Source organism: Serinus canaria, chromosome 3 (assembly GCF_022539315.1).
Source record: "Serinus canaria isolate serCan28SL12 chromosome 3, serCan2020, whole genome shotgun sequence".
In the NCBI taxonomy this organism is placed as follows: domain Eukaryota; kingdom Metazoa; phylum Chordata; class Aves; order Passeriformes; family Fringillidae; genus Serinus; species Serinus canaria.
In genome coordinates, this window is record NC_066316.1 from 55,785,612 (window position 1) to 55,800,295 (window position 14,684).

General features: G+C 37.6%; 1 protein-coding gene across 1 annotated transcript in view; it reads right to left on the reverse strand.

The window, feature by feature from the left end:
- Positions 1-12,289, reverse strand: part of ESR1 (estrogen receptor 1) — a 161,203-nt gene extending 148,914 nt beyond the window's left edge. Inside the window, 1 exon segment of the mRNA XM_018919943.3 lies at positions 12,250-12,289. Within this exon segment, the coding sequence (XP_018775488.2) occupies positions 12,250-12,274 (25 nt within the window). The 5' untranslated portion in view covers positions 12,275-12,289.
- Positions 12,290-14,684: the final 2,395 nt, after the last annotated feature.

Below are 14,684 nucleotides of genomic sequence, written 5' to 3' on the forward strand. Positions count from 1 at the left end.
TAGAAGGCAACTTAGAGGCGAGTTATTTTGCTATTTCAATTTAACAGTCATTTCAGCAAGAACTGAACACCTCTATTACAAGGATGGGAGGGAGGAAGGAATAGAAAAGAAAGAAGGAATAGAAGCAAAGCAAGTTTCCATTAAGTAGGAAGTAATTTCAATGTTCTCATTTACCAGACAGGGTAAGGTTCATGGTTTCAAGTTCACGGTTTCAAGTTGACAAGTGTCAATGATTTTGCAAGTATCTATGAACACAGACAATGCAGAACAGTGGAAGTGTTTTGTAATAGTGCTTCATTTCATTTGTAGTATTTCATCATGTCACCACTGACTGCTTTTTCTAAGACAGCAGTATCAGCACTTCCATGAAGGCAAAGGGAACAGGCTGAAAAAATGTCACCAGTCACTGTAGTCACAGTTTACTTAATTCCAATACTCTAATCCAGAAGTTACATAAGAAATAAAAACAAGGTGGAGGGGAAAGGGCGTTAATGACTGCATTCCTTATGATTCCAGTGGAATCTACTGAACACATATGCTCAGTAGGACAGGTACTTTCTCAAGGTAGGCTGTTTTGATACTAATGTGACACCAAATGAACACAGAGTCAAGAACAGTAACCCTGATAATGTTTAGAGCTATTCTTGAGAGCTATTAACTGTGAGTGGAGATGTGAGAGACTGAAAAAGGAGGATTGGGAAAAAGAGAAGCCAAGTAAGAAAATTGCATGAGAGTTGTGGGATGTGTAGACAAGGCAAGGAAACATAAAAAGAAGAGCAAGAAAAGCACAAGATAAAAGTGCTCATAAAAAAAGGAAGGCAGCAGAAACTAGGGCATAGGTCCAGAAAAGCTCTTATGTTCTTAATGTTAAGTATGTTATTAAATATATGAAGCAAACTACAATAAAGTTAGTGATGTATGCTGAAAGACAAGGGAATTTACAATCAAGGAAAGAAAAGTAACAGATCAAAGAATAATATCCAAAGAACAAATAAAAGTGTTTGACCGAAGACTTGAGCAAAATTAAATATAATGTGTGAGCCATCCTTGTCACATGGCACTTTCTTCTGAATTTTCAGTGTTAAAGAATCTTTGGATTCCCTTAAAATCCTACAAAGTAATTTCTCAAATCAAAAATTGCTGGATCCAACTTGGGGAAATTACCTACCATTACAGAAAAGAATAGATAATAATGTAACAAAAAAAGTTTACAATCACAGGGATGCAATTGTTAACAACTAAGCTGCAAGAAGTTGTATTTACATCAAGACTAAATTATATACATACATACATACATATATATATATATATATATATATATATATATATATATATATATACACACACACATACGCACACAGACACATGAGCACACAAAACCTTTCTCATTTTGAAGGAATAGTTTCACAGGCATGAAAGAAACAAGGATTAAAATCAATTGAAAGCAAACATTTGCCTAGAGTTATTAAACTGGTATTTGAAAAATTTTTAAGCATACTTTACTGGCTCTTAGGAAAAGCTATAATTCACAAAAATATCAGAGTTCAGAAAATTAGAAAATTAAAACTTGGCTCACCTCATGAACAAGTGAAAAATTAGAAATTGAATCATAATTTTGAGATAATAAAATTTTAGTCAAATTACAATGGCAAGATTAAACTTGCAGAAAATATAGAGTGAAAACAGATATAAAGGCAGTATTTCAGGAATTTAAAAAAATTAATAACTAATCTAAATAATAATTAATAACTAAATCAAAGGGACAAAAATAAGGCAGCAGTTCAGGCACAGAATGCTGTTTCCTAAAGTATTTAGGAAACAACAAAAGAAATTCTAATATTGGCATCAGACAATTCTTAAAATGAAACTGGTATTCTCAATAACAGTAATGCAAAAAAAACCCACAGCAGCATTCAGTAAGTCTGTTCTGGTTCAGAAAATCAAGGCTATAATTTAGTATTAGAGACTTAAAAAATAACATCAACCAATAGCATTATATATGTACATTACCTATATGTATAGCGTGATTCTTCTTAAATTCACTGAATAGATCTCAATTTAAAATTTTTGGCTGATAAGAACAGTAGCATTGTGAAATATATTTTGCCTACTGTAAGGCCTGTGATGCAACATTCCAACAATTTTAAAAGTATGAAACAAAACAAACTGCCACATAATAAAAGGAAAGAACACTGTTTACTACACTTAAAAAATACAGTGATGAATGGAGAAGAATCAGCAACCAAGCATTCTCTAGTGCTATTCACAGGTTTTGTTCATATTTTCCTCAGGGTCATGAGTGCAAGAATAACCAGTGCATTACTAACCAGATGAGCAGAAAAATACAGTACTTGGAATAATAAATACAAGAATACTGCTTTTAATCAAGGGATACAACATGGAATGTTTTCTAGCCTTCCTTCAGGAAAACAACATAACTTCCATTACAGCTAAATATAAAAGCATGCATGGGGGGTGGGGAGGAGGAAGGCATGTGAAACAAGCCATTTGCTAGACATACTACTCTGTCCTGAGGAGAAGTGACTCACATAGATTTTCAGCACTAGCAGACAGCTGAACAGGAGCTGTCAATGTTACCCTGTGCCCATGCAGTTTGATAATCCTGTTATAATATAGCTCAGTAGGGAGAAACAGAATAGGGAGTCACATTTGCCTCTGCTTATCACTGACACACCTCCTACTGGGAATACACACATAAAGACTAGAAATGAGCAGCATGTTTTAACTGCCCATCAGAAACCTGTGCCATGCTGATATCAGACTGATACTCAGTACTGAAGCAGAGGTGCTTTCCTCACCCAGCTATATTTCAAAAATATCTGGAGAGCTCCTATAGGTTGTGCTGCAAAACAAGTCAGCAAGGATGGTCAAGGCAGGTGGTTTCAGTCACACAAGCTCTGAGAACTGTGCTCAGTCAGTAAGGCAAACTCTGCAGCAGAGATGTTTCCCTAGGTCTGTCTCACAAAGCCTCACAGCAACCAGATGCCAAGAGCAGAGACAAGAGAACAATAGGATGGACTGCAAGAAACAGTGATGTGAGAAACCTAAGCAGCACTGCCACTCAGAACTTCCTACCTCTCTGCTGAGGCTTTTCCAGCGCCACCTTCTTCCTTCGTGTAAGTGAAAGAAGGTAGAGGCTTTCTTTTAACTACATGTTCTTCAAATGTGCAGAATCTCCATCCCAACATATCAAATTCAGTCACTTGGTCACCACACCAATGAAAAAGATATTGCCAGATTGGAGGGTATCAGAAGATAAAATATCTAAGCTAGTCTAGGAACTTGCCAGCAACTGATAAAGTCACTAGGGCATATTTAGCTGGAATATTTCAAAATACAAGATAAAAAGAAAATAGCACAGGAGATGCATGATACAACACAACATAAGAAGACATGTAGAATAAATAGCAGGAAACAAAATTTAGCTGTCAGAAAGCATCCTTACCAGCAAAAGAGATTCAGCTGCATGACACTAATTTGAGCAGGTGAGGGGAGAGGGGGAAGAAGAAAGACTCACTGATGGTACTCTTAAAAAGGTAGAAAATTCAAACATATCTGCTCTGAGCAGAACAGGGAAGGGAACACTCAATGTAGTGTTTCTATTCCTTATTTCTCCAACTATACTGTAGCTGGTGACTAGTGATACAGAATATGTATTTGGCAAATATGTATTTGCCAGAGATGAGACAAACAATGTCAACAGACAGAAAATGGTCCCTTGCAATCAAGTAAATATCAAAGTTGTACATGATTGCAAAATAAATCCTTTAGCCACCTCTAAATGCTTCAGAGAGAAGATAAACACATAACCCACAAAATAAACAAATACTAATTTGACAGGGCCTCGTAACTTGGAATTTTGCTACCCAAGAGCCCGTTTTTAACAGCAATCATAAAACCCTTAAATTTATGCAGGAGAAAGCAAAGCCAACAAATCCCCTAAAACACTGCTTGATTGGAAAAAATAGGAAATTAAGAAGTTGCAATTAAGGAACTTCCAAGCAGGCAAACAGAAAGGCAAATATTTGTAGGTAGTACACAGAATACATTGAGTGATGCAGAGCAAACATAAGGAAAACCAAAACAGCTAACCACCAATGTAAGATATTATTTGAAGCAGGCCTTCAAAAAAAATTCTGATGTTGTCTTAATGAGAACAATAAAAGACAAAATAAAACTCTGGCAGACTGAATGTAAAAATCCAGTAAGCCAAGCCAAAAAAGGCTGGACAAATAACTTGCAAGGGGTTCTTTTTTATGCTAGGGTAGTTAAGAGTGAGCACCAACTGAAATGAGTTGGGAAAGGATTTCACAATATAAAATATGGGATGAAATGGCAGCTGGAATCCAATAAAGATCTGAGGGCTAAAGAGTATACTAAACAAATGATGACTAAACATTCTACTTACTTAGACTAAAAAGCACCAAGATCAGAGGAAAGCTGATCACTCCCTATAAATACATTAGGCAGAAACATCAATACCTATAAGGTATTTAGGACAAAGAAGGAAAGCTGGCACTGCAGCTAAATTTGCTATGGAAATTACAAGCCTCTCAGCTGACAGAACAGTGAAGCTCTAGATCAGCCTGTCCATGAGAGGAAAAACAGCCTAACTGGGCTTTAAGATAAATGTGGATAAGCACCGTGAACGAATTACACGATCTGGTTGCTATGACAGCTCAGTGCTGGGTTAGCCATCCAACTTAGGCTGGATTCAACAAATGACACTGAAGCAAAAACTTACCAGCATGAATCAGATGAGTTTTGTCTATGCAGAAGCAAGTCATAGTGCCTTACCTATGCAGAAATAAGTTCCTGCTTAAATGCAGAAGGTTTCTGCTCTCTTTAGATTCAAGAGAGGTGAATTGCTTTGTGTGCAAGAAACCTTGGACTCACACGCGCTAGACTTCAATCACTGAAGACAGACTGAGTTTTAAAGGGTGTTTTAAAGAGAAAGAATGTTCCACTTCTATCCAAAATACCTGGTTTTGCCTTTGATTATGTTTTGGTAAGAACAGAGGGAGCTTTAAAGCCTGAAGGTCCAGCCTTCCATAAGAAATTGTCTTGTCAGAGCAGATCCAGGGCTGAGACAACTTAGGGACAGGTTAGTTAGCTAGAATAGGGAAGGAAATTTGTTAATAAAAATAATCTGTGTCTATGATACTGGGTGTGTTCACAGCAGTAGTGAGGTTTTAAAGTAATTTCCTTCATAAGCTTGGACTACAGAGCAGCTGGTATGTGCAAAAAACAAATTCCATTTGGGGTAAACTAGACTGAAAACTCTGCTCCAAAAGTGTACCAAACACAGACTGACTCCTGACAGACACACAAGACTGGCTCTTTGGGCAGTCCTGAGGCATCTGTCTGGCACTGTATGCCAACCAGGACACCAGAACCTCACTGTCTGCCACACATTCACATGGATGGGCACCAATGTCTGGAAACCCACCAGGCAGGCCATGCCAGGACAGCAGCACACAACAGGCATGGTCCTACCCCAGTCTGGATATCCAAATGGGAGGACCCAAACAGGCTGAGTATTTGCTACAATTGTTTTACAGTGGTTGGGTTGAAGGGCTGGCTACACCAAAGAAGCAGATATGGGTTCAATTCAAAAAGTATACATTTCCCAAGAACAAAACTTTACCTTGAACATAATGAGTTGTACAATGTTTTGTCTAGGTTTCAATCCTTTAAGTTACCAAAGATCAAATTTGCTGAACAGCTTGTCTTACTCGCCTCAGTTTAATCCCTGAGGGAAAAAATATTAGTTGCTTGTGCCTATTTCTTATTTAAAAAAGAAAAATATCACAATTGACTTGACATCTATTTCACAAAGTTTCTTGAGTCTCACTTGACTCAGCTTTCTCTCTTTTATTTTTAAAGGTATTTCTACAAGAGTATCCTTTATGTTGCTAGGTTTCAAGGGAAAATAAATAAAGGAAGAAAACAAATCAATATTTAAGACAATTGTTTTGTCAAAAGTCCAAAAGGAATTATGAAAGTAATCTTCTGTTACTTATGTCAACCTCCCCTTTTCTCTAAATTTGGTTTCCCATTGTTTGCAATGGACACTTCGCATAGAAACTGTGCCAGGGAGCAAGAGTAAACACTTTATTAACAAAAAGACCACCTCCCAAAAAATGAAATGTTAAGGAAATAATCATGAACTTCCATGATGCATGTAATGACAAAATTTCATTCAGACGGTGCCTTTGAAGCCCTCCTGCTTTAAAGTCTGTGCATGCATAGGCAAGAGTGAGCTCTTGTGTGTCCAGGAGGGAGTGCAGGACCAGGCATTGGCATATCTTGTCTCAAACATGACACTGTTAAGAGAGCAAAGATGTGATCAGAGGAGAGGATCCTGCAGAGCTGGGGCAGTGCTGTGCTGAGCCAGCTTCCTGCCCACCTCGACACTGGAGCTCAGTCCTCTCAACTCACTCCCTGCAGGAGGGCTCAAAGGACTGAAAAAAATCTATGACACTTCTACACTTTTACACTAACTATTTATTTTTCACTAAGAGGTGTGTACTAAAGAGAAGGGGATCAGGCCCTCTTGCTCTCTTTTTCCTCTCTTTCAGTTGCACTGTTTTTCCCAGCTCCAGACTATCCACGTGGACCAACACAGGATCTAAGGACTGCTGATACTCTTTGTTCTCTCCTTTTTCTGTCTTTATCTCTCTGCCATGGGCAAAGCATGGCTATTGTGTTCTACTCAGAACTGAAGTTTGCTGTTAAGAGTGGAAGCCTGTGGAAGGGTGTTGTGGCTTTTTAGCCAACACCTTTGAGCAGTGGTGTTGCTAACCAGCACCTTTGGTTATGTGCTGTGGCTTGTTAGCCAGCACCTTTGAGAAGTTTTTTCCTGGGAGTTGAGAACTTAGTGAAGTGTACTGTACAAAATCTAAGGGTTTTCTTAGCCATCATTTTTGAGACAGTGTACTGTTAGAATTTAAAAGCTTGCTAGCCAACACCTTCTGAGTGTAAGCAGAGGGCTGGTTGCCAGAGTTAAGGCAACTACAATAAAGCCTGACCCAGAGTCTTGTTCAGCCTGACAAGAAGTCACAACAAGCATCGTGCCACCTGGTCATGGCACTGGTACACCAACAAATACAGAAACATCATTGGAAAGTTCTGCTGGTAGCTGGATATAGCAACACACACCACAGGACAAGAAGCAATTCCACAAGAAACACACCCAGTTAAAAAGACAAAAAGTTTAGGTTGACAAGGGAGGACAATCAGACTATCTGGGGCAAAAATAAAATGAAATGCACCCAGCTTTCTAATGAGCACAGGAAATTAAGAGTTCGGGGTTGCTTTTACATCCAGATGTGTCCAAGCAAGGTATCAATGCCTATACAGAAGGTGCCCTTCAGACAAAGCCAGAGGAAGACAATACAAGCAGCAATTGAATGATTTCTTGAGATAGTGGGAACACAACCTGACAAAAGTTGCCAATGGACTTGCCTCAGCACAGTCTGAGATTAATGGCATTTTGGAATGAATAAGCAGGCTGTTGATTTACAGCCATATAGCAATGTGAGACCAAAAACACCACTCAAGTCCATTACCTCAAAACTGATGAGGCCAATAAAATGAGCAGTGAAAATCTGTATAATACCTTATAATTGCAAACTATCTCAATGACCCTATTTGTGAAGACACAACCAGTTTATCTCCACTTGAAGAACACAGAAGGCAAAACTATAGGCAATTACACTCAAGTTACCCAACAAGTTTCAAAGAACAAAATATAAAGAAGATTTTCGTTTCCTGTTGGTTTGGATTTCAAACCAAGTGATTTGACAAAATTGCCAAAATTCATACCTGACCAATTTTGGTTGTATGGTGTTCATGTTTAGCTGCCACAGATGATACAAAGATTGAATCAACCATTGTGACAATCCCCAAGGCATCTTGGCAGATCTAAACCACAATCACTGTGCTATTGAAAGCCATAAAAATTGTCAATGAAAGCTATTTAGAACTGAACAGTAATTAATACTAATTAATATCTCTATATGGATCTGCAATTGGACTCTTTAAAAAACAAAACATCAGAAATATAAACATATAATTCCAGCCTTGTTTCACTGCAAATTATTCTCCTTGAACTATTCAGTTTTTTTAAGTAATCAAAATCGAGACAAATGGTATTTTTAGAACTTGAAGGACTTTGTATAAAACTATTATTTTTATTTGATCATTAAGAAAAATATAGAAAAATCCCACCAGAAATATTTTTTCAAAATCAAATACTTTTTCCACTTTAGAAAATTAACCAAGTTTTACCATTTAGATTTTCAAACCTACTTGAACAAAAATATTTTGTTCTTTTGTCTGCAGTAAGCAATTGTAACAACAGAAATTATTTAAAAAGTAAAAGCAAATATTAACAACCCAAATTATAGGTTAGTGAAATTATAAATGAAATTACTTTCGGTGTGCAATATAGAAATGGGCTTTTTACAGACCAAAAAAATGTGCAAATATACAAAATGCTATCCACAAAAAAACCCAAAATCCTAGCAGATCTAGCAAATATTTCAATATCAAATAATTATTTAAAAATGTTTTCCTCCAGATTTGTCTTCTTTCTCAGACTAGTTTGCAAAAATCAACTGAATGATGCCAGACTGACCTGCTTCTACCTCCTTGGAATGTGGGGCTTTTTTTCCCTAAAAGTCATACAAAGGAGTATTTCACCCTTGCTCAAATCCATCTTCAAGAAAGCATTACACAAATTTATTTTCCATTTATCTATAGTATTATTCTGCAAAAAGGAAGAAAAATAAAAGCAAATAATATTTTAAGAAAATTAATTGTCATATTTTTAAAATGTGTCTTTTTCAGCAAAAAAAAATGCTGTCTAAATTCCAATTACACTATTTAACCAGAAACAGGAATAGACATCTGAGTCCCTGAGTGTAATCCTTGCCACCAAACCCTCATTACCTGTAAATGTAATCAGGCAACTCCCTGACAGTCCCAGCCTACCCTTCTGATAGGAGGCTGAACCCATCTACTTCTCCCGCTCCAGTCTGAATTTATTCACAGGCACCTGTTTGGATTTATGTTGGCAACTGCCTTCAGGATGAGTCTTCCAAATTTCATCTACATAAATAGTCCTAAAGCAAAATCATCACCTACAGCATTACACCAGAAAGAGATTTAAAATAATCTTTCCAAAACGCAAGTCAAGCTATCGGTTTTTGCCATTTTTAATTAAAATTATATCCATATGTTAATACCAAAGGTATTACTTGAACTATCTATGCATTTCATGCACATTTTATGCTGCCTTTTCTATATATAAAAAAATTAAAATTTTGTTTTCTCTTTTCTCTGCTTTCACACTTCCACTTCCTACCCAGTGATCTCATATTCCCTTGTACCTACCACTCATCAGGTCTCTAGAGTACAACTCTGCATACAGTGAATAGGATTGGGGCTTAATGTTTTTCATCAGCCTCCAAGGGCTCCTGTGAGATCTACTTCTTCCTCCCTTCCTTCCACAAGCCCTGGCACAGCCTGTGCAATCTACATCCCCTCCTCAGCTTCTGCAGATGCCACAGTGAGATTCAAGCAGAGTAGCAAGAAGGGCGTAAGAACTCAGTTCGTGTTGGTTCTGTCCCTTTACTTTCTACTTACACTCTTTCCACAGCACTCCCATTAATTTTACTCTTTTCTCATTCTCTTTTCATCAGTGTCTCCTCAGTGCCTGAGGAGACAGCGGACAAAAGACGTGGGATTCAAGATTGCTGCCTGGAGTACCCTGGAGTGGCTGCTCTCAGTGTGCCATCCCTCACTGGGCAGTGACATTTCAGGCAGGGTGTGTTGGGCCATGGCAGCAAGACAAACAATGGCCATCACGCCAAATGAATGATTAATGACTCAACTGAGTCATTCAGAGTTTATTCTCAAATGAATGAATGACTCAACGGAGGAGCAAAATGACAAGGTCTAAACTGTGACAGTGACAGTCTAAGACTGAAGTCTACACATGACCTTTGAACTCTCCCCAGAGTAACAGTGCTGTCTACAGCTCTAAATGGCAGAGGGGAATTCAGAGATTGATGGATCACTGTGGCTCAGAAGGACCTCAGAGTCCCTGTCATGCAGCACAGCCCTCCGCTCACGCAGGTTCTCCCACAGCAGGTTATTCAGGATCGGGGCAGGGTTTGCTTGGAACTATCTCCAAGCACAGAGATTCCACAACCTCCCTGGGAAAGCTGTGCAACTGTTTGAATGTCCTCATAGCCAAGCTTTTTACCGCCCACCATACCCCCCCCCCTTTTTTTTTTTTGGCATGCTATTTTTCTCTTTCTGTATGTTCCTTTTCAGAAACAAAGACAACCAATGAGCACAAAGTTAAGTAAATAAATCAGTAGGGGGAAAAAAAGAAAAAAAAAATAAAATAAGTGATAACACACATCTTCTCATTTAACCCCTTATATTTTACCTATTGCAATTTCTCCAATTGTCACAAAATTGGCACAACTCTTAAGCTTCTGTTCACAAGCCTGAGAATTATGTTGTAGGAAGCAACAGGAAACCCAGCTGCAATCTCAAAATGCCCATTATTTGTACATTGGGAGCATGGAAACTCATGAAGTGAAGGTAAATAGGGGTTAGAACTTGGTTTATAATCTAATGGACATTTTTCTTTAAATCATTATAAACAATCTTCAGTCCTGCACGTACTTCACTTTATTATCAAAACCAGCAACACGAACCTTTAAACTAAAGTTCTGTAAGACTGGGTCCTAAATTTCACCTAGTTTATTCTAATTGCTTTCAGTTTCTCAGTCAGATACTTGCAGAGAGATGCTGTTGCTCTTTTGACACTGCAACAATTCAATCAACACAGAATTTGGGACTTTATTTTCCAGTGCCTATGATGATGAGAACTGAACTGAAAACCTAACCTGCTCTTTCTACTTCAGTGTAACCATTGCATTAAATTTCTCTGTTCTGAATTAATTTGGGGAAGGGGGAAAGAGAAGAAAGTCTTCCAACAGTCCTTCAGCTGTTACCTGGTTGTTAGGGTACAGATAAGAAACACAAAGAAAATAAAGCAATGTTCAGCAATGGCCTCTGCACCTCCAAGTGATGTGGTAGGAGGTCCATGCTATAGGCCATGACAGGAAGTAGAACGATTCCAGCTTATTTCATCACACCTTTTTCCAAACACTCATTCTCCAACTTTTTTATGATATCAAGGCATATAACTTAGGGACCCAAGTTTAAAATAGGCTTAGCAATACTTAAACATTAACTCCAAAAAGTAAATGCTTTCTTAAAAGTAAACTCCAAAGAAAGCACATGTAATTTGGAAGAAATAAAAATGAAAGAAAACCAAATTAAATCAAAACAAAAGCCAAAACCCTAAAACCAGAAAATAAGTAAAACATGTATCCAACCATGGGGGAGAATGATTTTTGGAAATCATATTTATCCAAGGAAAAAAAATGCAGTTAGAGAAAACCATTACTCAGTAATTACCAAGTAAATTCTACCAACTGAGTTCAGAACCTGTGCTGAAAAATAGAAGGATCAGACTCTTATTTTGTACCAGGAAGCACCCAGTGATAAATCTTACTGGATACATGGTTTCAATATCATGTGTATAAGTATTGCTCAGCATCAGCTGAGATCGAAATACAGTATTTCACTTCATTCATACCAGAAAAACAATACACTGCCTTGGGTGTGACTGCCCTCTAATTCAATAAGTCCTTTCCCCATTATGTCTCAGCCAACTGGTAAAGGCACTAACATGTGATTTCAGATTATTTTATCTACTAGTGTCTTTCTACCTCCATGAAGGATTTTGGCTGAGGGGCTGGAGGACGGGACAGGGGGGTCACATTGTTCTTTTGCAACGGCAGCACAGGATTTATGGCACTGTCTGTAGCACACATTAAACAAAATACTACTACACCTGAAATAGTCACCTTAAAACATACTTTAGGCAACTTTTGCAATGCCTGTGACTTGTTTTCTGCTGCTTTTTTAGGCTTCTCAGTGACACTGCAGGACACAGGAAAAAAAGGAACATATTAAGAAAGAAAGAGTAAAAACTAAAACCAAACCAAAACACCCAACTTCCAAGCATTTCCATAGGTATAACTGGATGTGCCCAGAAAAGGTTCAGGGTAAAAGCAGCATTTAAAATTGACTGTGAGGGACAGAAAGTGCAAAAACCAAGAGTTTTTTCTGACTTACATTGCTCCCAGCAGGCTGTTGCCATTCCCTCTGCGGGGCTCTCACTGGCCAGGGGGATCACATGACACTGGGAACCAAAATAGAAAAGTCTCGGGAGCAAGGAAGCTGAACCAGAAGCACATTTTCAAGAAAAGAACTATCGTGTGCATGATTACACACCCCTAGGAGCAGAAGGTGGTAAATTTAGACAGGAACCTAGGCTGTGCTGAAAAACGCGTAACGCCTTGAACTTTGCAATCTGGCATCAGCTCCCCTTACAATACATGGGAAAGATTCATAAATCTCAGCCTGTGTCTGCACGTAACTAAACCTGCTAACTGCTGTAGTAAATCACCAGACCTATAAGATCTATCAAATTTTTAAATTAATCTATTGAAGTTTTAAAATACCTCCCACTATCAGAACCATTTTCGTCTTAAGGCTCAGGTTTCCAGTAGTTTGTAGAGAGGAAGCAATTTTTTTTAAAGGATATGCTCTTAAGATAATTGGGTGAGCTGTAAACACATCTCAAAGACTGCTTTCAATTCTTTCACAAGTGAAAAGTATGGTTGCAGACCTACAGGTTTGTAACATGTCACTGCAAATCTATAAATCTAATAATTTAACCATAAAGATATAAACAAAAATGCAAAAAATCCAAGTCAAAACCTGAACAGATGAGTTGGTGACAAAATGCAAGTTCCATCCAACAATAAAATATTCTCAAATTACATTAAGGCTGCTGTTTAGTTATCCCTGTTAGAAGATTAACTCTTTCAGTTTTGTAAATCTTGTAAAAAATGAATTCCAGCAAAACGTTATTCTTGGGATTACAGGAAATACAAGTTAAAGAAAGTAACTTCTAACTTTTTCATCACTTCCTAGTCATTCGATATTAGATTGTTACAATTTTTCATTCCATATATTGTTAAGATTTCCTTGTTTCCAGTGAATAACAGGACAGTCATTGCAGAAAAAGGGGCTTTACTGAAAAATGCAAACAGCAGTAGAGTATCTGTGATCAAGGAAAGGGAAATATGCTGCATATCTTAAAAGGACAAGGACAGGAAACAATTTTGTGTCGTAACCTTTCGATGCAATCACCCTCACCTTTCAGACATAAGACAAAAACATGGAAAATCTCACCCCTTCAGTGAAACTGGCTCACAAGACTTTCTGGATAAACAAAGGATAGAGAATGTCATTCAAAATCCTAGCAGACTCCCAACTTTGCAAGGAAAAAAAAAGTTAAAATAATATGAACATGAGTTAAGAAACCAAACTGCTCCCTTTTCATTAAGAAAAATAAATAAATATCAATAAATGAAAGGAAACCCCCCCACACACAAAAAAAAGTTCTTAAGATAATCTCAGATTAAATTTCCCAGAAAGAAGTGCACACATGTATCAAAATATATACAATATCAGAGAATATCTTCGATCAAGACAGATAATTTGGTATTAAAAAAAACCAAGATCTGCTTTATTCTGCAGGAATACCCCAACACAATTTTTCACAAAGTGAAGTACAAGTCCACATAAACATGGAAGCATAAAAAGTCTCCTTGAATCTTCCCTTTTCTTGTGAACAAGTGTGAAAGGAAACTTGAGCATTAACTTGCAGTAGTATACACCAGAGATGTTGCCATTTGTTATTTAAATATAAAGAAAACCTTCCCAAAACTACAAATTCTAAACTATTTGGTGGGGGGGTTTTGGGAAGAAAAGGTAAAAAAATTTCAAAAAGTATTTTGAAAAGCACATTACTGTGTTCATGCTTCCAAGTATTCTTCCAGGTACATGACTTCTATCACTGTGGTTTTAGGAGAAGCTTTGCATTACTGAAACTGTGCCCTTTTGCAGGTAATGTGGCAGAACTGAAGTGGATGGAAGTTTGCCATTGATCATGGTGAGAGACAAACCAGGGCACTGATATAAGCACAAAATACACAAAACAGTCGATTTTGTCATAGCTCTTAAAATTACTACAGAAAATTGGCTTCAGGTTTATTGATTTCAGAAATCTGTATGAAAAATCACCCCTTAGATCAATTTTAAATGCAACAGTGGCCTGCTTTACCATATTTCAGACAAAGCCTATCTAAGTGGCAACATTTTTCTCAGGGTATTTTCACTGTACATCCCAAGCATAGTGCAAATCATCTCAGGAACCCCTTTGTGCTCAAACACATAATTGATTTCATTTGCTTTGTGTTACAATCTCCTCTGTTTCATTTATCAAGTGAGACCTATGAAAGCTGCAAAACACACAGGGTAGTGGGGCTATGCTACAGTATTCCATCATAGGCAAGTCAGTGGGCTGGAAACAAAATCATATGGGGAAAAAAACTAAAGGCAAAGACAGTGAAATAAATGTCTAAAGGAATGCCAATGTAAGGAAAGAAATGCACCCATGTGGGATAAAAGCACAGCAAGGAAGACGTACATGATGTGGA